The sequence below is a fragment of the Centruroides vittatus genome, unplaced genomic scaffold (assembly GCF_030686945.1).
Source record: "Centruroides vittatus isolate TY-2023 unplaced genomic scaffold, ASM3068694v2 contig_361, whole genome shotgun sequence".
NCBI lineage: Eukaryota > Metazoa > Arthropoda > Arachnida > Scorpiones > Buthidae > Centruroides > Centruroides vittatus.
Window position 1 is genome coordinate 1,688,131 of NW_027122185.1, and position 22,659 is coordinate 1,710,789.

General features: G+C 31.7%; 2 protein-coding genes across 3 annotated transcripts; both read left to right on the plus strand.

The window, feature by feature from the left end:
- The first annotated feature begins 1,517 nt into the window (after positions 1–1,517).
- LOC136975052 (uncharacterized protein PF3D7_1120000-like) lies at positions 1,518–8,598 on the plus strand. Of its 2 annotated transcripts, none has more exons than XM_067270043.1 (9): positions 1,518–1,623; positions 1,710–1,773; positions 1,856–1,964; positions 5,193–5,316; positions 7,474–7,600; positions 7,728–7,807; positions 7,882–7,947; positions 8,081–8,344; positions 8,432–8,598. In XM_067270043.1, the coding sequence occupies exons 2-9, from the start codon at positions 1,716–1,718 to the stop codon at positions 8,567–8,569; spliced, it is 966 nt and encodes a 321-aa protein (XP_067126144.1). In that variant the 5' UTR covers positions 1,518–1,623; positions 1,710–1,715; the 3' UTR covers positions 8,570–8,598. The 2 variants fall into 2 exon arrangements, with proteins under 2 accessions (XP_067126144.1, XP_067126146.1); XM_067270045.1 differs by having other exon boundaries at positions 1,577–1,611.
- A 10,174-nt stretch (positions 8,599–18,772) lies between these two features.
- On the plus strand, positions 18,773–20,684 carry LOC136975053 (uncharacterized protein PF3D7_1120000-like). The gene is made up of 9 exons (XM_067270046.1): positions 18,773–18,857; positions 18,939–19,002; positions 19,080–19,191; positions 19,332–19,455; positions 19,606–19,735; positions 19,818–19,897; positions 19,998–20,063; positions 20,147–20,404; positions 20,486–20,684. Exons 2-9 carry the CDS (start codon positions 18,945–18,947, stop codon positions 20,618–20,620), a joined length of 963 nt encoding a protein of 320 aa, XP_067126147.1. The 5' UTR covers positions 18,773–18,857; positions 18,939–18,944; the 3' UTR covers positions 20,621–20,684.
- Positions 20,685–22,659: the final 1,975 nt, after the last annotated feature.

Genomic DNA, 22,659 nt, shown 5'->3' on the forward strand with positions numbered 1-22,659 from the left:
TCCTATTGTTACGGGAAACAATACTTTCCTATTATTTCGATCTCTTACATGAGAAATTAAAATCTTGATATTTAAACTTTTTAGCAATTAATTCGACACTAGTTATTTTTTGTAGTATAAAATGCAGAAAAAATCGTTCATTATTTATTTCAATCGAACATGGCGACGACGATTATATTTACCTTCTCAAATATGATTTCAATCTTTTACATTTAAAACAATTATAAATTTACTTTTGTAATATATTTTCAATAAATATTAAAAATTCATTTATTATGCTACATATAATTTTCTGAAATTGTTGTCACTTTGAATTAAATATTGCAACATGTTTTAAATGCTGATATCCGGAATATTCACAAATGGGCTCGGATGTAAAATAGAGAAGCGGTTATATATGGATTTTCCAAAGCTTCCTTGACATCCACAATGAAAGAACTTTCTGTTTCATCCAGTTCTTTAATAAAATTCTGAAAGACATGTTAATAGTTTGCATAGAACATTGCCGCTTATATCCATATTCCCCATCTTGTGAATGTGAGAGAGGGTTGTAAAGGAGTAGCTGGTAGATACTCCGATTCCGGTTTGCATTGGTGCCTTTGCAAGTAGTTTCTTGCCGGACAAATGAGGTCATTCAGATTTTTAACATGTAAACGAGTTTGTTCGGCCAATAGATGTAAATCATGATTCAGGTAGGTTGGATAAATAAAAAAAGATGCACCAGCCTTCATATATACTGCGTCGTCTGTAAGCATAACAAGAACTTTTTCTGGAGATATCGGTCTCTTCACAATAGCATTAGTCCTTCCTTGCTATCGCTTCTGCATTCGCCCTTACCAGAAATTTACATAAAAGAAGATGAATTTTAGTGTCAAGTGATTTTTTCGTCAAGTTTTCCTACTACCATTGAAGCAAAATATAGTCCGAATGAGTTTAGTTTCATTCACAGCAAACCATATTTGTCAGTAATTTCTCTGCGGGTTTCTTTGAGTATTTCTTGGCTAATACGTAAAAAATGCTAATAATTCTATACATTGAAGGAACGAAGTTTTTGTTTCTCTTGTAACAAATCAACAATGCCAACCGAAATTCGTACGGATCCATATTTAAATATTTTGCGAGTAATGTTTAAGGTTTTTCATATGTATGAGTAACATGTTGGATTACTTATTGATCAAAAATGTGTTATGAAATTGTATAGAAGTATAATACTTACATAAATAAATTGTTCAGAAATTACTGATTTATTTTTATTATTTTTAATTAAATATATTAACGTAATACAGCAATATTTTAAACAATTACAGAAAAAGTAGGGTACAAATTTAGAACTTTTTAAAACAAATTTAAATTAAAAAAATTCTTTTTTTTATTTATGAAGTAAGTAAATGTATAAATGTCATATCTTACGTATAAAGTTAAATTTAAACGGATGACGACTTCCCATCAATAACTGTTTCCTATCAGTAATAATTTGAACTTTTGATTATTACTTTACTTAACTTAAGAAAAGAGATAAGAACACGTGTCCAGTTCCTATAGATAAAGATAACATAAATGACACATATTCGGAATAACGATAAGGAATTATAATTTATTTTAATTCTTCGTGTTAAAATACAGGTAATTTTCAATGTTTTTAAATTAAAATAAATATAAAATTAATTTTCTAAACATTTTGTTAAGTGAATTTCGATTTTTCTATTTAGAAAATTATGAAAATCTGCATTCTTTTTCTTCTTTTTGGATTAGCATCTGCCGATATTTGGCAACGTAAGTAGTTAATTTACCTATGTTGAAATTTATAAAATTATTTAATTTAAAATAAATTTTTTTTATTGTAAATTTGGAACAGGCGCTGCTTCTACCGTAGATAAAGCAGTTAAATTATTTTTCGAAGGTGTTGGAGAATCTGGTTCTCTAAAAGCATTTATTGGTTTATCCGATGCTAATGAATTGAACGAGTAAGATTTTAATTATCTTTTTTTTTTAATTTAAGAAAAGTATAATCAATTAAATGGCGTACTTAAATGAGGAATTCAGAAGTAATTTAAAAGCACCGAAATACATCATTTATTAATGCTGTAAATTAAATAAGTTTTTAAAATAACTGTATCATTTATTTACAAAATCAAATTCACTTATCTATTTTGTAACACTAGGTAAAAAAGTGTTTTCAGCTTTAGACAAGCGTAGGCTTCTTTTAAATACGTGTATATAGAACAAAGCACATATCTAATGATACTTGATACTGTATAAGAATCTAGAACACTTATATTGGACCATAAACACATACTCGTGCTTGTTTAAGAACCGTGGAAGCACTAAAACACTGAGTTGTTTTATAACTAAAATTTCCTCTGCTTTAGTAATTTCTTCCTGCAATAAACACAATAAAAAAATTACTATAATTAATAGTAAAATAACAAATATATTTTGTAATACTTTTCATAAGAATATAATAAAATTCGTTTATAGATTCTTAAAAATTAAATGCGTTTTGTCAACTTCAGAATCTAATATTTAATTTTCCTCCATATATTTAAATATTAAATAAAAAATTTAACGCTTTAAAGATTTTATTTTATTTTTGCTTTCTTTTAGAACAAAAACAGAAAATAAAGACAACGGAATAAAAGAAAGATATAATTTGAATAAATGTTTTATCTTTATTCTATTAAATAATTAAATAGTTTAAGTAACATCATTAATTTTGAACAACAAAAAGATCAATAAAGAGCGACTTGTTAGATTTATTTAAGACTGTAATTCTTTTCTATCAACGAAATGCATCTTAAAAATCGTTTGAAAGATGAAGCAAAATAGTCCTGAAAATTTAGTCTTTTATGGAAATAATAATAATATGAAAGCAATATTAACGTTATTTTAACGTGATAAAAATATTTTTTATTCACTTTATTAATTTTATTCATATATTTTTACGCTTTTTAGAAATACGTATATATGTACAGTATTTATAAAATAAAATATAACATTTTAAAGAGGAAGTAATATAGATAGAGTTACATCCATCTCTTATTTCTATTAGAGAGATTGCGGCCGAAGTTTTCATCTCTAAAACGTAAACGTCGAACGTTGAGCGCCACCATCTTGTAAGCCTAGAAGTTTGACAATGGCGTTTGGAACGTCGAGCATAATTGCAATGACGTTCCAAACGTCATTGTCAAACTTCCAGGCTTACAAGATGGCGTTCAACTCTAAAACGTAAACGTCGAACGTTAACGTTTTAGTGATGAAAACTTCGGCCGCGATTAACATCCTGCCAAATTGCTTTACTTCCGTTTCTTATTTTTGCATTTAAAAATAAAATTAATACAGTGGTGCCTCGTATAACGTACGCCTCGAATAACGGACGCTGCGAACAACGGACTTTCTGTTTGGCCGTTACGTGACTCGAGCAACGGACTGGCTGCGAACAACGGACTTTCCAGCATAATTGGCGACTGCTCCATGGGTGCGTTAGTGTTTTCCTAACATACTAAACAAACGTAACCGGAGACGTAGTAGCGGAGCTCTGCGTCTCCGCTACTACGGGAGTGCGCTGCTGTTTGTAGGCATTTAGGAACGACGGTGAAAGAAAGATGGCAGCGCTCGCACTATCGATAGTATCGTGATGGAGAAATCTATAATTCTAAAATATGAGCTTTTAAAAACAAAAGAAGAGTCCCAATTGTAAAATTTAACCATAAAATGGATTATTTGTTGAAAGAGCATTCAAAATAGCCACGAAAAAAATTAGAATGCCGGCTACCATTCGAAAAAAATTCGTAAAGACACTTACATCACCGCGTGCACTAACTTGCGCTTTCACAATTTTTAAATTTTCATTCATAAAACCACATAATGGACCGGAAACGAAACTATCTGAGCCACGGAAGACGCCATGTTGCTTTTTACCGTAAACTACTGCTACAAGCGGCCGTTTTTGCCGTTCGACGGCGCGCACTTCCACCAGAATTTAGGAACGCGTTCCGCAGGAATTTTTAAACGGATGTCGCTCGCGCAGACTTACGCGGAGGAATAAAAGAACGCACCCCATGTTCATTTTTTATGATACAGTACGGTTATTTTATGCTGCGGAACGAATTAGATGTTTTAACATGTATTTCTATGGGAAAATGTGTTTCGTATAACGGACGTGCACCTGGAACGGATTAAGTACGTTATATGAGGCACCACTGTATGTTCTTTTAAGTTTCCCGTAGAAATATTTTGAAAATTCAATTATACATATGTCGGAGCTACACGCTAAAATTGCCATTTTAAGAAAGTGCCTAGTCATTTTTTCAAGCGTTAACACATCCTGTAATAATAAACATTTATTTCAGAATCTGTCTAATATTTGTGGTCACTTGTTGAAATGTTAACTGGTTTGAAACGAGTGTATATTTCATCACTTGTCTAATGAACCTAGCATTTCATATTTCATGTAATGTTTAATATTTTGTTAACACCTGGCATAATACAAAATAGCTAACAAGTTTTACATATTTTAACTGATTAGACTGTGACATGATTTTAAGCAATAGTAACACGTGCTTAATGGGCTTCGTGGGATCCAAGTAAATTTGAATTAAGGTGTCTCATGTACAGTACAATATTCACCTCAGACATTTTTCTTACAGGGAATTTTTGGGGAAATATTTTGTTATAATAGATTGGTTTTGAACCTCTGTTGATGAGGGTTTCAAGCAATTCCCATAGGATAACGTGCCATTGGCTTAGTAGATAAAACCACTGAACACTGGTAGTTGGTAGTGGGTTCGTGCTTAGCCAAAGGGAAAATATTCAGGGAAACTTCACTAACATCTCAAAATCATTGGAAAATTAATAGTTTGATTTTTAGTCTGCAAATGGCAGAGAATTTTAATCAATCTTGATGACAATGAGAGTAATATGCCAATTTATTATCGATTAAAATTATTCGGAATCCATTAAAACATACAGTTTTTGAGTAAATAATAAATGAAACTTGTTCTGATACAAACAAAAAATGATCAGTAATAATTGTCGCTTAATTAAGTTGCTTTGCTTTACTTCTCTATTTTATTTCTTATTTAAAATAACATTATTATTTCTATACAGATAATATTAATTTTTATGTAGTTAAATGAATTTATTATTTGTTTATTTATTTACAATTATTTATGTAGATAATTTTATATATTTAGCATAGAAGATGATATCAAAGAAGGCTTGGAAAAGATATTAAAAGATGAATTAGAAAATATTTTCCAACAAATAAAAGCAACGGTAGAAAATGGGAAAGAAGTAGCCGAAAAATTAGTTGAAATGGTAATTATTCGAAATTTTTTCTAACATAAAATCTTATTTTCTTTTGAAATTGAAAGCAATTTTCTGTCATAATAAAATAAATTCATTTACGTATCAAAATTACATTCTTTGTCACCTCATTTGTTCCGTTTATTTCTCTCTATTGCATGTTTATACAATATTTTAAATAAAATATAGCATTGTAGTTGCTATATTGTATTGAACATATATGTACACAGTGGTGATATTCGAAATAGTTAACGAAAGGTTCGCTAGCAGAAAATTTTTCCCTGACAATCACCGACAAACGAAATGGAAGTTTTGGCTAGAAATAAATACAATACTTTTTCGAGAGAACATAACGAGCCCTGGGCGAAGACCAGGTAACAATAGTATATTAGTGCTGTCGACCTTTTTTTATGTTATTTTTAGGCACAGAAGTTTTTCACCCCGAATGACACTGCTGATAATAGACAGATGTCATCGTCTCTCGAAATACAATATCCTTTTTATTTCGCTGTCCATAGCCCGATACGTCTTCCACAGCCATGTTGTATTATCTCGCACACGTGGGATTGTGGATCTCTCTTATGACTGGATCTAGTTTCAAGAACTCTCTTGAATCGATCGCGATTAAACCTCGTTTCGGTCGAGATTGAAACGGTCGAGAGAGATTGCACCAAGACATAGTCCCCCGACCTTGCTCACAATCTAGATTGAAATGCTCGGTGCGAACGGGGTATAAGGCTCTAGTTTAGTAGTATTACAGAGTATAATACGTATATTTTAATATATTTTTTAAAAGAAACAAAACCACTGAGAAATGTTACGTGTGTTTAACAAGCTTCGGAAAACTGAAAATTTTAACAATGGGTTCGACCGAACCTGTGCGAACCCGCTGAATATCACCACTGTATGTACAGTATATGTATATACAGTACAGTATTTCATCATAAATAAGAAAAATCAATATTCTTTTTTATTTATATCATAATATTACTTATAATTCTCAAATATTATTTACATATTTTAAAAAAATCTAGCAACGTGTTGCGTAACTTTTCCGGCTTTTATAAGATTTTATTTTTAAAAATAACATTTGTATTATTAATCGAAATAACAAAAATTGTACTTGGCGTCATCTGTTATGAGATTTTGTTATAAAAACTTTATATATTTTTTATTATTATAAAATAGCAAAACACTTAATTTTGAGGGTAGAGATAAGTTTTATAAAATATTATAAGTGCTAATAACAAGTAAAATCATTAATTGTGACCCCTCGCGAGATATTTCGCGTGACCATTTTCTATCTCTCCATTCACTCGATCTCTCACAACCGAAATTTAATAGCATCAATGCTCCTTATATACAAGCTACCGTGCCAAATTTCGTTTCTTTATCTTCATCCTGTCCTGAGATATTAAGCGAAATAGATCCCAACACACTCACACACACACACACTCATACATACATATCCATGGAAATTTTTGCCGTTTTTTTTACTTTTTTGGGATTAAAGGTGTCTCAAAACATGGAGATTTGCAAAAAACTCGGAGGGTGAAATTTGACACGATTCCATTACTTTCCCTGTTATGTATACATTACAGCTGGGAAAGTAATGGTATACTATAAGTATTATGTGTTCAAAATATAATGCATTTACTACAGATAGAAAGACCATTCTCAAAATTTTAATTTTCATCTTTTTAAATTGATATGAAACCATTTAATCATCTTCTGACTTCACAAATAATCCAACTCTTGTAAATGAGTTAGATATAACAGAATAACTGTTTTTGGTCCAGCTATGTCAAAATTTGTTATTATATGAAGACAGATTTTATAGTTTCGCCTCTGTGGTAGAATATTCAATCAAATTTATATATTATGTCAATGATTCGACTTCAATATTTTATCTCAAATCTATAAATGAAATCTGTATTGATTTATTATTATAAAACTTTTTAGTAAGAAAAACCGCAAACTTTGTAAACGAATTCAATTTACTTTTTATAAATATTGCTGCATTTTATGATAATTTTATTAAAATATAACGATTTTTACATAAAATTAGGCTCCGAATAATTTCATTATTTCAGAATTATTATTCTATTATCACCAATAGAGATTAATTAAATAAATAAAATTCTTAGACATTTTCTAATAATTTTTAAGGTTAAAGATATAAAAGAAAAGTTAAAGGAACTAAAGGAAGATGATCAGAATTCTAAAAATTTCTTGAAAAAGCTGAAGCATTTGATCAAACAGAATTTGAAAAAATTTTTGGAAAATCATGGATTTGGTAAGTTCTCTTATATATATATATATATATATATATATATATATAATTGTATATATATATATATATATATATATATACAATTAATTTACAATAGTAAAAAAATTCTTATAATTATTTTAAATTCTAGGTAAACGTAATTTGGATCAAGAAATGGATCATATTGCCCGAGTAAGATTTAGTGAATTTACCGAATGGATCAAGAAACGGGTCAGTTTTATTCTTTGCCAACAAGTTTGTCTAATAATTATCTGTTTTTTTAATGTATTTAAATTTATTTCCAGGTTTTCCAAAGCGAAATCATCAAAAAGATTCGCAAATACATTAAAAATTTCATCACTAAAAATTCAGTAAACAAAAATTATTCTTTTCCCTTAATAAATTCCTAATCCAAATAATAACTTAAAACTTATGAATATATTTAGTGAAATAATTTCTTAACATATTTCGTTTCTATAAATAATTATTTCATATTTCTCTTAGGATTTACAAAAACTAAAAGAAGTTTTATTAAAATTGAAAGAGGACGACTTTCTTGAACTTTTGGACTTGACTTTTCAAAGTTATAACAATAAAAATTACTGTGATAATAAATCTAAAGAAAGGATGAATGAATTATTTAAAGACTTGAAAGAAGATCTTCGCGAAAAAGCAAAGAAATTACAAGAATTCCTTAAAGATAGATGGTTATTTGGTCTAGAAAAACTTAGGTCTGGTTTTACTAGAATCACAGCTTTGGGCATTGAAGTGAGTAAACTTATAGATTTTTTTAAATAAATAATACTGTATATGTATTATGTTTTATTAAATGTAAATACATTGATATATAACTAGATTATTGGTGACGGTAAAGATATCAGTGTAGAGACAGCCAGAAAAGCTATCGAATTTTTTCAAGAATTTAAAGATGACCTAGGATCACTCTGGGATCAAATTAATGAAACCACGAAGAGCCACATTGGACAATTCTAATCACGCAAAAAAGGATTATATATATATATCAATTTTTAGTATGTATTAATAGCACTAAATAAATATTTCAAATATTTTTATAGCTTATTAAAATTTTGAATTTATTTTTTGAGATTATGTAGTGAATATTTTTACACATGGATTAGTTCATCAAGATGCTTGCATTTTGCAAAATTCAGTTATATCTGCCGATTGTTAAATGTACTACAAAGAGACAAACATTCTATCTATCATCTGTATATAAAATGTCTATATGTGCAGTGATAGACAAAAGGTCTTCAATTAATCGCAAAACGTCATTTCACATGATAGATGATTGATCAATAATATATTAAAATCGAAAAATGGGCTATTATTTTATAAATACTCAATATTTTTAAAATGACATATTCAAAAAGACCACAAAAGAGAAGTCAGCTCTCGAAAAAGCTATTAAGACATATGCAGACTCTTAAATTCTTCGGTAGCTTGGTGTCGTATATTCACGTCGTAAATCTAGGCGAAAGAAAGTGACAGAAGGACTATTGCGTAAATCCAAAACTATCCAACGAATTTATCCAAAATTTAAGACGTCTATAGTACTTATTGCGGATACTAAATATTTTAAATTTCATCCAAATCGGTTCATTGGTCTTGGAGATATTAATGGTCAAAGTTGGTACTTCACAATTACACGTGTGGCTGTACTGTAACAGAATCAATAGATTATCTGGCCTCTGAATGCCTATTGTTCGCGCCCTTGATCTCTACTTTTAAGGGTGAAAACAATAGGAAATTTATTAAAAGTGACAAAAATGATTAAAGCCATGACTTTTTCTTGCTACACTTATGCCAAATTTGAAAGTTTCTCATTTGGTTCTGAGTTTGTATACGTTGTCGTACTTCTGTCGCTGTCATTACAAGTAGTGGGCAATCGATTGTTGCTTTCAATACATTTACGAAAAGTGGACCTAGTACCTTGAAAACAAAATTTTAAAATTCAAACGTAAACAAAATAACGTGCATTCATTACTGTAAAACACGGGTTTCTACTCCTTACTCGAGAGATCGACTTGTTTCTTCTTGGAGACAACTGCAGCTTTTCTCTCTGATGGACATCGTCGCTTTTGGAACAATTTAATGCTTAAATAGGATGGACAGTTGGAGAATTTAGATGAAAAAGCATCTGGAATCAGTTGGCCATTGACTGTGTGACAATTATTTTATTTAAGAAATGATCCTCAAAATGCTTGTCACATATACGAGCCTTTGTGATTAATTCCTTATCTTAACGTGGAATTAATCATCTCAAGCATTCTAAATAATTTTCTGGCATCCCAAAAAAGTATTTTTATTGTCTTTCTCACTAGAGTATCCAGAATTTCACCCGGGAACAAAGCACGTTTGCATATTTGCTAATGACTAAAAACAAATGATTAAACGACTGAAAAATAAAATGCCAGCTACTGTTTTCGCGCTGTAGCAGAGCCAAATGTACGAAACGCCTCCAGAGGCCAATGCACTCATTTCCGCTAATTTTTCTCTCACAATCAATGACCAGATAATCCATTAACTCTGGCTCTACTAAAGAGAGCTACTGAGCTCTATAGTAGAGCTTAGCCGTTCAACATCCTTTATTCGATTGTCTCTTACATCGATCAATAGCGTTTAAAACTATCGATCAATAGCGTTTAAAATCTATTGATACTCGAAACGCGTATCAATAGATTAATACGCGTTTCGAGTACTTATTGCTCCTCATCAGTTTACTCTGAAAGTGATGTACAAAATCTTAATTCATAACTTATCCCGACATCGATATACAAGGGAGAATGATTCAATATATATATATATATATATTTTTATTTTGCAATTATTATTTAAAAAGTTCGACAAGAATTCATCATTCGTCATTGTATGCCGTGGAGTGACATAAAACTCTTATAATTAGACTTCACTATGTTAAAACATTGCAATCGCATGATTTTCTGCGTTAAGTTTTAGATTGCAATGTTTTAACATAGTGAATACCATCCGACCTTCTCCGTTTATGCTTGTTGCAACAAGTTTAGAGCTTCAGACACGTATCGTTTCAAAGCAAACATTATGGCCCATTACACAGTAAATATTATAAAGAATGTTGAATGCTCTTTCTCCGAATCCAGTACGTCTCTGAACGGAACCGCTCCTCTATGTATAAGGGTCGATTTACACACAACAGTGAAGTGGCGGCACAGTGACCGTTTGGTGCATAAACATCGATAAATATCACAGATAGCCAATCAGAGTTTCATCTACGACAAGTGATCTGTATTCTGTCAATCATACAAGTGTCGTATATCAAACTCTGATTGGCTATGTATGATATTTATCGATGCTTACTGCACTGTGCCGGCACGTTACTGTTGTGTGTAAATCGACCCTAAACACTTGCATTTAAAAATCATTGGACAATCTATACCTGTTTGTTACGGGACGTATCTGAGTGGATAGTATAAATAGACCTTTATACGTTGTTAATATCCCTTGAACAGATAAAATAGTGGAAAATTACAATATGGAAAAGTGTGTATTAACCAACTGCCATCAGATTAAACAGAAACTTTATGAATAATTGCATACCTTTTACAGTTCTTTTCTACTGCAACAACTGTAGCAAAATACTCCACATAAGTAAAAAACAAAGCACCTAAATAAAACGAGACTTTAGAAAAATTCACTTATTTGTAAACTGTGTTTTAAATCACTGATACTACAAATATAAAAATAAACCGCGAACTCTTTCAACCTCACCACGTTGTAACAGGAAGATCGAATGCACAACTTGTGTACGAATGTTTTTATGAATGCCATTATTTTTAGGAGCCAAATACAAAAATGAACCTAATTTTCATTTTTCTCGGAAATAAATACATCTAATAACTTCTAAAGCATTGTTTATTTTGTGTTGGAAAGTTCTCGCTGTTTGAGTTAAAGAAAATTAGTAAAACTGACAATGAAAACTTTTATTTAAAATATAAAAATAAGCGTCGGATTTTCTTTAAAAAAAATACCAACAACATCTTGAAATTTGAAAATAATAAATAACCTTAAGAAACTGATTTCAATGCCCACTTTCTTAAAGTATAAATTTAAAATATAAACAGATTTCTGTAAGAATTAGAAATCGATGCTGAAAATGTCACAAAAGAAATCCATCTATTCGAATCTTATCTGGCCTATAAGAACTATTATAAATAATACTTTTTATATTTGAACTAGCAAGTAGGCCCGGCGTTGCTCGGGCAAAAGTAACGATAGCGAAGATTAAGATTATTACATTATAGTCACAAAAAAAGAGTAATTTCATCAACGAACTAAGTTTATCTCAAGAAAGGTCGAATTTGAAAATCGAATGTTCTAATATTGTTCGATTTTCACGACGTGTTCTGGTTATATCGTTCGATTTTCATCGAACGTTCTAAAGAAGAAAGGTCGAGAAAAACCGAACTAATCCGTTTAAATTTGAAAATCGAATGTGTTCTAACATATTACTCTTTTTCTTTTTCCTTTTTTTTCCAGAGCCCGTAAATCTTGCACGTCGCTTTCTCTTGTTTTCCATTGTTACTTCACACTACCATCGTTACTTAACACTTAGGGTACCAAATTTAAGTACCAATCTGTGTACCAAATTTTAACTTTCAACTCCTAACCGTTTTAGCGAAAATTAAGATTATTACGTTACAGTCAACCTTACCCGTTTTCACAGAATGCAAGAATTGGGTCACCCCTGTTTCCAGATTAATTACAGAATTTTTAGATGGGTCTAAAAATATGTTCGATTTTCCCGCAAAAACGAAAAAATTGCATCTGCGTCTTGCACGTCGCTTTCTCTTAACAATTCCATTGTTACGTAACACTTCCATTGTTGACATTTCCATTGTTACTTGACACTTCCATTGCTGATGGAAGTGTTAAGAGTTAATCCCGTCCCTCCCCCCGTGGAGAGGAATTTCGAAAAATTCCTTCTTAGTGTGCGTTCTCGTGACGTACCCTAACTATGTACCAAATTTCAACTTTCAACTCCTAACCGTTTGGGCTCTGCGCTGATTATTATTATTAATATTATGTTGGGTTAAGTGAGATATACTCGGTTAACACCGGTGGCTATGTACTATGCCGGACCAAAGTTAAGGCATAGTAACCAAAACAGAAATTAAAGAAGTGTATCAGTGTGCGTGTCTGTATTCAGGAATTTTTTCACAATATGACATGTATTCAATATAGTGGCCTTCCATACTGTGATGTATGTGTTTCTATTCAATTGTAATGTGCCCAGGCTTTTGTGTAGTGTGTGTGATATGACACCTGTAGAGGAGAGAACAACAGGTACAATAAGCACCCTATCCATCCTCCACAGATGCCTTATTTCCTGGGCGAGTTCTGTGTACTTGCTAATTTTTTCAGTGCATGCGTTTTGTATATTGTGAGTGTTTGGAATGGATATGTCTATAATGTATGTGATTTTATTGTGTTTGTCAATGAGTGTGATGTCTGATCTGTTGTGGTAAATTGTTTTATCTGTGATTATGACTCTGTCGTAGTACATTTTGTGCGTGTTATTTTCCAATACTGTCTGTGGAATGTATTTGTAGTATGGTTCGTGGATGTCTACTAATTTGTGTTTCTTTGCAAGCTCTTGGTGTATCATATTTGCTACTTGATTATGTCTGTGTAAATAATCTGTCTGTGCCAAGAGCTTGCAACCAGAAGTGATGTGTTGTATAGTTTCTGGCATGATGTGACATTTTCTGCACGTGTCATTTCGTGAGTGTTGTATCTTTGAGTATGTGTTTTCTGTAGTTTTTAGTATTTATGACCTGATCCTGTATGGCGATCATGAATCCTTTCGTCTCCCCAAAGAGGCATCCCCGAGCTAACCAGCTGTTTGACGCAGTTTTGTCGACAAAATCCTGGGCCAGATCATAAGGATGCCTGCCATGGAGTGCCTTTCGAGCCCACGATTGCTTAATGGTGCCTATGCTTTTTATATGTTGCGTTGTGTCCATATGATGTGAGTGTAAGTTTAATGGTGTGTTATTTAAGTCTGCTAGAGTTACTGCTTTATGTAATTGTGATGTTTCTTGTTTTTTGTAGAAAAACTCTCGCAGTGACTGTATTTGTTTGTAGTGAAGGTTAACTATGTCAATCAGGCCACGCCCGCCATCTTTACGTGGAAGGGTTAATCTTTCTGTGGCGGATTTAGGATGATGTTGTTTATGCTTAGTAAGTGTAGTTCTTGTTTTCCTTTGGAGTTGCTCAAGATCTGTGTGAGTCCAATGTATAACTCGAAAAGAATATGTGAGTACTGGGATGACATATGTGTTTATTGCTTTAACTGTGTGTTTTGCATTTAACTGTGTTCTGAGAATAGCATTTAACCTACTTTGGTATTCTTTAATTAATCTTTGCTTTATTTGTGTATGTTCTGTTAGTTTGGCCTGTTGGAATCCTAAATACTTGTAGAACTCGCTCTCTTCCATGGATTCAATAACGTCTCCATTTCCAAGTGCAAAATCTTCTTTCTTCAGGATTCCTTTTTCTATGTGAAGTGTTTTGCATTTATCTAGGCCAAATTCCATTTGTATGTCCTTGGTGTATGAATGTGTGATTTGTAGGAGTTGATGAAGTTGTTTTTGTGTGGATGCATAAAGTTTTATGTCATCCATGTACATGAGATGTGACAGTGTAAACTGTGTTGTTTTTTCATGTCTGATATTGTAACCATATTGCGTGTTGTTTAACATGTTGGATAATGGGTTCAGGGCTAAGCAGAACCAGAGAGGACTCGAGGAATCTCCTTGAAAAATTCCTCGCCTAATAAAAATTTGGTTTGTTTGTATGGAAGTGTTACTAACCCTGAAATGTAGTGTTGTTCTCCAGTGCTGCATAGTGTTTTGGAAGAATGCAATGAGTGATGGATGTATTTTGTACATGTGTAGAATATGTAGCAGCCAACTGTGTGGAATACTGTCGAATACTTTTCTGTAGTCTGTATATGCCACGTGTATGTTTCTGTGTTGTTTGTGTGCTTGCAATAGAATGACTGAATCTATGAGTAACTGTTCTTTGCATCCCCTGTGGTTTCTACGGCAACCTTTTTGTTGTTCCGTTAGAATGTCGTGTTCTTCAACATGTTTGTATATTTTGTTTGCAATACAGGATGTCAATAATTTGTAGAGTGTTGGAAGACATGTAATTGGTCTGTATTGTGTGGGGTCTGTGGTATTGTTGTTTTTAGGTTTCATGTAGGTGATGCCCTGAGTAAGAAAATTTGGCATGTCTTGTGGATTGATGATGATGTGTGTTAGGTGTTTAGCTAGTACCTGGTGCAGTGATGTATACTTTTTGTACCAGAAATTGTGAATGTTGTCTACACCAGGTGTCTTTCAGCTGTGTGTTCTGTTAAGAGTTTATTGGAAATCATGTATGTTTATTTCAGCACAGGGAATAGTTGGTATGTTGTGCAAGTTTCTGTTCTTCTCGATCCAGCCTGCATCAGTATTATGCGTGACAGCACTGGACTAAAGAGAAGACCAATATATTGTGAGTTCTTCTGTTGGTGTGCCACTGTGCTGTGTATCAGTGTTTGCTTTGTTATTAATTTGTCTGTAAAAAGTTTTTCATTGTTTGTAAATAATTTATTTTGTTGTTTTCGTAGTGTACATGTTTTGTATCATTTGAGTCTACGTGCTTTGGCAGCAAGTTTTTGTTTTAGTGTATCAATGTATTCTGTAATGCGTGTGTTGTGACGTTCATGTTTTGTGTGTGTTTTTATTTTCTTGAAAATGTTTTTGAGCTGTTTCCTTAATTTGGGTGTTATGTTGTTTTTAGTGTATTGTGTCAGCCTGCCTAATTGCTGTCTAATGTCATTTATTTGTGTTTCTATTCTTCTCTGCCATGCAGGCTTGTGATAGAATTGTGTTTTCTGTGTATTTGTCTGTGAATCTACTTTCAGTCCATGGTGTGTCATTACTGTGACTGCCCCAGCATAAACTAATGTATGAATGTCTGCGAGTGTAGAAATTGAATGAATGTAGTCTGGTAGTAAGTGAGTGTTTACATAATTTAGTGTTTTTCCTACTTCTTTTGACGTGTTGATTTTTCGTATTCGTGGTCGTTGTGTGGGATCTGTGCCTGTATATTTAGTGAGTGTTTCCTGAAATATAAGTGAGAGCGTATTAACTAAATTCATGTCTATGTTATCAGGGATGGATGAGGAAGTGTCTGTAGTATCATTAGTGGTAATTGTTGTATGTGTATTATTATCAATGCTTCTTGCTGGATTATCCTGACAGGTTATGTGATCTTCATTAATGTTAGATGTTTCTGTCTGTTGATGTATTTGATCAGCAACATCTTGTTTGATAAGTTCAAGTGTTGTTTGTGGAATAAGGTTGTTGTGTATAATTGTTCTTTTTTGATCAACAACCCTTTGTTCGGTGACAGTGAGGTGATGATACTGTTGTGTGAATCTATGGTGTAGTTGTTGTCTGTATGCTGTCATGTTTGTTTCGAGTTTTATGATGGTGTAGTAAGTACGGATGATAAACTCGTTTATTTGTACTGTCCATTTCATCCGTTGGCGTGGTTTTCCAGTCTTTGTGGTCTGTGGATGCATTGCCACAGAAACACCAAGGCTGGGTTGGTTCCTCACATCTGTTGAGGGCATTGCAGTAGCCATGCTTGGGCCGGTGCTGCTTTCGCCACCGGTAACCAAGGGAGACTGTGGCCTATTTTTCGAACGTGAGCCTCTGCCTAACCCACGAACGCGGACCTTGTTAACCTGGGCGACGTCCGAGCCGGTACCACACTTTGATCTGGTTATTACCGTAATAAATATCACCACAGAATGTGGGTGTGGTCACTCTTAACTTCATTTTTCTCCATAGACCTTACTGGCATGGGTGTCCCTACCAGGAGCTATGGATCAGTAAAATTAGTGGGCTCTCCCACCACGACCAGGTGGTGACCACGGGAGAGTTATTATTATTATTATTATCATCATCAACTTGTCTCGATTATATATATAGATATTAAAAATAAAAAAATATTTCTTTCCAGCAGCGTATCAATTGATCGATTTATATAATCAACCCCATTCCTTTCACTATCAGAGATTAGCAGCAGTTCTTCTTTTATCAAAATACTTTCAAGGTCTTAATATAAAGATTTTTAGATAAATATATTCTTAAGAAAACGAGACATTATATCTCATCAAATACTTAACACTTCGTTATATTCAAATAGCATAAATTGGAAGAAAATTTCTTTGCTCTAACAGTTCAAATATATGAACAGTTAAAGCAAAGACATGATATATATATATATATATATGTATATATATATATACATTATACTGTACATGTTATCAATACATAATTCTGAGTATATACGTCAATTAACAAAAAGTTATTAACGTCGAGATTATAATAAATTGCATTTAATGAAACATATATCCTTGTGGAAATATGATACGAACATATGACATGTTCTCATAAAAATTATATTAGATAATAAAAATCCGGATGTGCAGATAAAAATAGCTGGGATACATAAATAATTAAAAGTTAAAGGAATAAATTATAAATTGGTGTAGTATATGACATCATTATTATCATATAAAAATAAGACTATTGTCATTTAATAAAAATATAAATGCGACTTTTTCTTTGTAAAAGTCGCATTTATATTTTTATTAAATGTAAATAGCGCCGGCCACGTACCTATATTGGATTTTTACTTAAAAAAGACTATTGTCATTTACATTATATTGAAGAGAATTTTAAAAAGTCAGAAGTGTATGAAGTGACTATCTAAAATTACTTTAAATATATTTCTTCTAGATAGAAATAGTCTATATACATATATGTTACGGATAAAACTAGAATTAACTGGCTAATGATAACTTTATTCAAGCCTTCTGGTTAAAGCGAGTAACAACGTATTTATTTTCAACTTTATCCACGCACGAGCAGATAAAGCTGACATTATTCAAGAATAAATGGATGAAGCAAATATTTATTAATATTTTATAATACAGTCCTGCAGTTTACAATTGTTATTTAAGAAGTTTAGGCATTACAAATCACTGGATTAAAAATTCGCCGTCATATAACCAATTATTATGAAATCTGGCAATATATTAATAAATCTTGCAAAAATTACCAGACTGGTAACGTGTCCTGTTCCCGCTACATGCCTATAAAAAGGCAATATCAATAATCGTCTCCATTCAAGCAACAGTAGACTACAAATTATCCGGATGAAGCACTAATTTTAAGTATAAGGAATTGTGCAGCTCAGCAACAAAATTTAGAAAAGAATAAAACTGGTGTATGGAAAACTTACGGTGTAGTGAAACAGAGATTATACACTTTATTTAACTATAAAAGAAAGGGCTTACAACAAATTACATAATTACTAATTTTAAGCTTTATTCTTGCTTCATCCATTCGTTTTTTGAATAATGCCAGCTTTATCCACTTATTACGTGGATAAAGCGCGCTTCATACGAATAAAATTCAAAATTAATTATTAATTGTTATTTGGTTTAACAACACCCTGAATAATATTATATTAAAATCTAATTATGATTTCTTTTTATAATAAATAAATTTGAATTATTCTCAGTTAAGTGTAATAAACTGTTATTTAACTTACAAGTTTAGAGATCTTATAGATTAAAACATTTTAGTAAACTTCAAATCCTGTATGCTAAAAGATGTTAAAATGATATTTATATAGAAGTAGACGGAATGATTTATTGTGGAAAACTAAATTTAGAAAATATTATATATGCTTTATATAATTGGAGCTGCAATTTGCTGGAATAAGCCCGAATTGCTAAGATTAAATAGTGAAGTATAAAGAATGTTAATTATTAGATTTTTATCTTATTTAACCCAATTAGGTTTATGTAACAAATTAAATCACTACAATGTAATAAAAAAAAATTTGTTGTAAATAACCTGATAGAATCTAACAAGACTCTGTAATTACTTTTTTATTTTTTTAATAATCATTAAAGTACAGATATTGGCATTGAAATTTGTAATTATTTTTTGAAATTTATCAATAAAATTAACATATGATTCTATTCTCTTTGGAAAATATTTTTATGATATCAGAAAGTTAATTCTCTCTCTGAACTAAGAAACACAGATAACAAACAGATGTTAAATTCCTATAGAAACAGATAAGGATTAGCTATATATAATCCAAAAGAAAATTAATTATTACGCCTTTTCTTCTTTCCTTAAAGGCTCGGGTAATTTACTATATTAAAGTCGGTTATAGTATCTTACTTCTTGTTTACTTATAAATTAATGATTAAAATATTTCATTACAGATCATCATGAAAATCTGCATCTTGTTGTTTGTTTTTGGGCTAGCTGCTGCCGATTTCTGGCAAGGTAAATTATTAATTTAAATATTGTACATTTTTAAAATAATATTTATACTTTATCTTGCAAATTTTAATTCTGTATAGATGCTACTGCCCCGTACGTAGACAATGCAGTTAAGTCATTTTTGGAAGGTTTTGGCGAAACAGGTTCGTTAAGAACTGCACTTAATCTTCCATATGCTGTAGAATTAGATGAGTAAGTTCCCGTTTTTTTTAAAAAAAAACTTATATTTTACAGGTTTTGTTGTTTTAATAAATTAAAAATATCAAATTATAAATCCTTGTAAAATATTAGTAAATAAATTGTTAACGTTGTGTACTTCCAATTTATCACAGGCCAGAAGATGATATAAAGGAAGAAGTTGGAAAAAAGTTAAAAGACGTTCTGAATGAATATTTGGAAAGAATTAAAGATAAAGTGAATAAAGGAAAGGATGTTGCTGAGAAACTTGTTGCAAAGGTTTACCATTCATAATTCTTATTACTATATTAAAATATTAATAATTTTATGTAGATATATAGAATGTGAGTGTACTGTACTTGTGTAGATGTATGCAATAAACAAATTTAATTATATTAAGTTTATATTATAATTTTTAAATGTGTGAAGATAAGAGAAATAAAAGATAAACTAAAAGAAATAAAAGAAGATGCTGGAGAAAAAGCGAAAGGCCTCCTAGAGAAAGTGAAAGAAAAGGCTAAAGATAAACTGAAAGAACTGTTAGAAAAATATAATTTGGGTACATTCTTATATAAGTATTATTTTAAACAATGGTAAAATAAGTATATATAAAAAAATTAATTATTTATTCATAATTTTAGCTAAACGCAGCGTAGATTATGAAACTGAATTAATTGAGCGATCCACTGTCCACGATATCATAGAAAGACTCAGAGAGAAAGTATGTAAATTATTCATTATGATTTTACATTTTTAAATGTTATTATGCAATTAATTAATGTTATTTTTTAAAAAAACATAATTAAATCTTTTATTTCCAGCTTCTGAACAACGAAACTATCCGCAAAATCCGCGAATATATCCGAAACTTCGTTACTACAAACCCGGTAAATTTCGTTATTTTTAATTTTATTAATTTTAATTGCCTTAATCATCTTATTAAAATAGTATATATTTCATATTATTTTAGGAACTCCAAAAAATAAAAGAATTTTTACTGAAATTGAGAGAAGTGGATCTAAAAGAACTTCTTCGTACCATTTTCGAAAGACACCCCACAGTCCAACGTGGTGAAACGTGGGATAAGGTGAAGGATTGGTTCAAAAATTTAAAAGACAAGGTAGGTGAGCACACAAGGAACATGCTGGAAAAGCTTAAGGAAAAGCTTAACGATGCAAAAGAAAAATTGAAAGGTCATGCAGAACTCATCAAAGCCTTGGCTAGAGATGTAAGAGAATATTTTACCACTTAATATTATCTCGAATGACCATTCGAATCTATCTTTTAATTTTTCTATATATAATTATAGTTGATCGAACATGGCAAGGATATTCATGGAGAATTGGCACGAGAAATTATAGAATTCTTCCAACCCTACAAAGACGATTTAGGATCTTTGTGGAAAGATCTGTTTAATATTGCTAAGGAGGGTTTAAAAAACTAAAATCACATTACTTACGCGGAGTTTAATTATACTGAAAGTTATGAAATAAAAAGATTTCATTGGATTCTTTTTGTGTAATGTTTTTCTCCGGTTAATAAAGTTACTTCGATCTTTATGAAGTAAATATTTATTCATTAACTTAATTTTCGGCCATTCAATAAAATCATGTGAAGAAGAAGAATACATCGACCGATTCTAAATCCATCATGCTGCAAAGTGTATTTCATACCAAAAGAAAAATAACTAAGCAACGAGTTGCTTAGCTTTCCCGGTAAGACGATTTCAAACTGCGTATGGCGCCATTTGTTGTGATATTTTATTTAAAAACTTATTATATAATTAATGATTATAAAATGGCAAAAACTTTAATTTTGTGGGTAGAGATGAGTTTTATAAAAATAATAATAATTCTAAATGTTAATAACTAGTAAAATTTTCATTATGTTTGACCCTACTCGAGATACGACACGATTCTCTTCTATTTCCCCACACCGTCTACCTTTAACTACCAAAATTTAATATGATCAATTCGCCTAATACACAAACCTCCCTGCAAAATTTCAGAATTTTTCGACGAAAGACACAAGAGTTATTAATGTATGTAAGTGTGTTTGTGGGTGTGTGCGCCGGGGGCACGATTTTCTTCACCCACGTTGAAGCTCAACATCCATACATAAGGAAAAACTCCCGACTTTTCCATGTTTCAAGGTTCCCTGAATCCAAAAATGTGAAAATCTTGATGGGGTCATTCTTTGTCCGATTGTCATACTTTCCCTCTGTCAGATATAACAGCCGGAAAAGTAAAATGTAAAATTATAGCAATGGATGTATACAAAGACACATACGACATCTTCACAAAGTTTTGATTCTTAAATATTTCTTGTTTTAAAGAAAAAATAACCATTTATCAACAATTTCATCTGGATGCATTCATCACAAATATCTTCCTGCCTGCTTAGACTCTTTAGATAATTGCATGGTTAATTCAAGACTAAATGGATTTGTGAGAACCGCTTGACAGTGGTTACAGTTTATGAGTGAGATCGGCACGATTAAACAAGATCTCGTATTTGGTATGTATGTGTGTGAAATAGGAAAGTAGGCTTATCGTTCGTATACCCGTTTATTGAGAGAGTATCTTACACGATTCTCGGGTTGTTGCTAAATTTGGCAAAGGTCTATGAAGTTTGATACTTGTCGTTTGTTAAATTAGGCATCCACGCTGAGGGTGTTTGTCAGACTAGACGGAAAAGGCAATCGTTTTCGTCGAAGAACACCACACGTACTGTACACACAGTTCAACAAGCCAGAGAGAAATCAGCAGTGACGAATTTACAGAAATGGTAGCGGATTAACGCAAGTATCATGCATGATTGGAGAGAAAATGGATGATAGGAAGCACGGCGGTTCCACAAGGAATACCGAATTTATATAAAATTGGTCCTTCTATCGTACATCCGACTAGTCTTGCACCTCTGTCCTCACTTCCCGATTAGTCTCTTATCTGTCATTGGTCGACGCCTTAAGTACTTCAAGGGAATCCGCATTCTTTTTAGTACATTGTGAGATCGGGGTCAGTGAGACTTCGCCCACTGTCTAGGATGGCTTTAATGTTATGTTATAGAAAGATCGAAAGACGTAGGGTCTTTCGTCTTATCAGGATTCCTGACACTAGTTAAGATAGGATTCGCGTCTTAACCCGCGAGCTATTCAATGGATTAATCTTTAATATTAAGTATCGAGGATCGTATTCGTATTGTCGAGTGGTGGAGGTGTCGTGTCGATTCGCTCGAAGGAAGCTCAGCTAAATCCCTTTTATAAACTAAACTATTTATTGATATATTTCGCAAAGCTGTTCCAATTCTATGCAATCTTTTAAGAGTTGTAATAAGCAGTAAATTAGATATGTTGCATTGAGGCAAATCATTTGGATTTTATAAGTTATGAGGATTGATATTCTGTGTGGCAATTTACCAAGGAGTTTTTATGTAACTTGTATGTAATATATTTAACAGTAATAATTAAAATGTATAGTGTAA

Excerpts from the sequence above, each read along its gene's own strand:
- LOC136975052 (XM_067270043.1), top strand. The coding sequence starts at position 1,716 with ATGAAAATCTGCATTCTTTTTCTTCTTTTTGGATTAGCATCTGCCGAT. Across the intron at positions 1,965-5,192 it reads GATGCTAATGAATTGAACGA|CATAGAAGATGATATCAAAG; the intron begins GTAAGATTTTAA and ends TTATATATTTAG. Across the intron at positions 5,317-7,473 it reads CCGAAAAATTAGTTGAAATG|GTTAAAGATATAAAAGAAAA; the intron begins GTAATTATTCGA and ends ATAATTTTTAAG.
- LOC136975053 (XM_067270046.1), top strand. The coding sequence starts at position 18,945 with ATGAAAATCTGCATCTTGTTGTTTGTTTTTGGGCTAGCTGCTGCCGAT. Across the intron at positions 19,456-19,605 it reads CTGAGAAACTTGTTGCAAAG|ATAAGAGAAATAAAAGATAA; the intron begins GTTTACCATTCA and ends AAATGTGTGAAG. Across the intron at positions 20,064-20,146 it reads ACTTCGTTACTACAAACCCG|GAACTCCAAAAAATAAAAGA; the intron begins GTAAATTTCGTT and ends ATATTATTTTAG.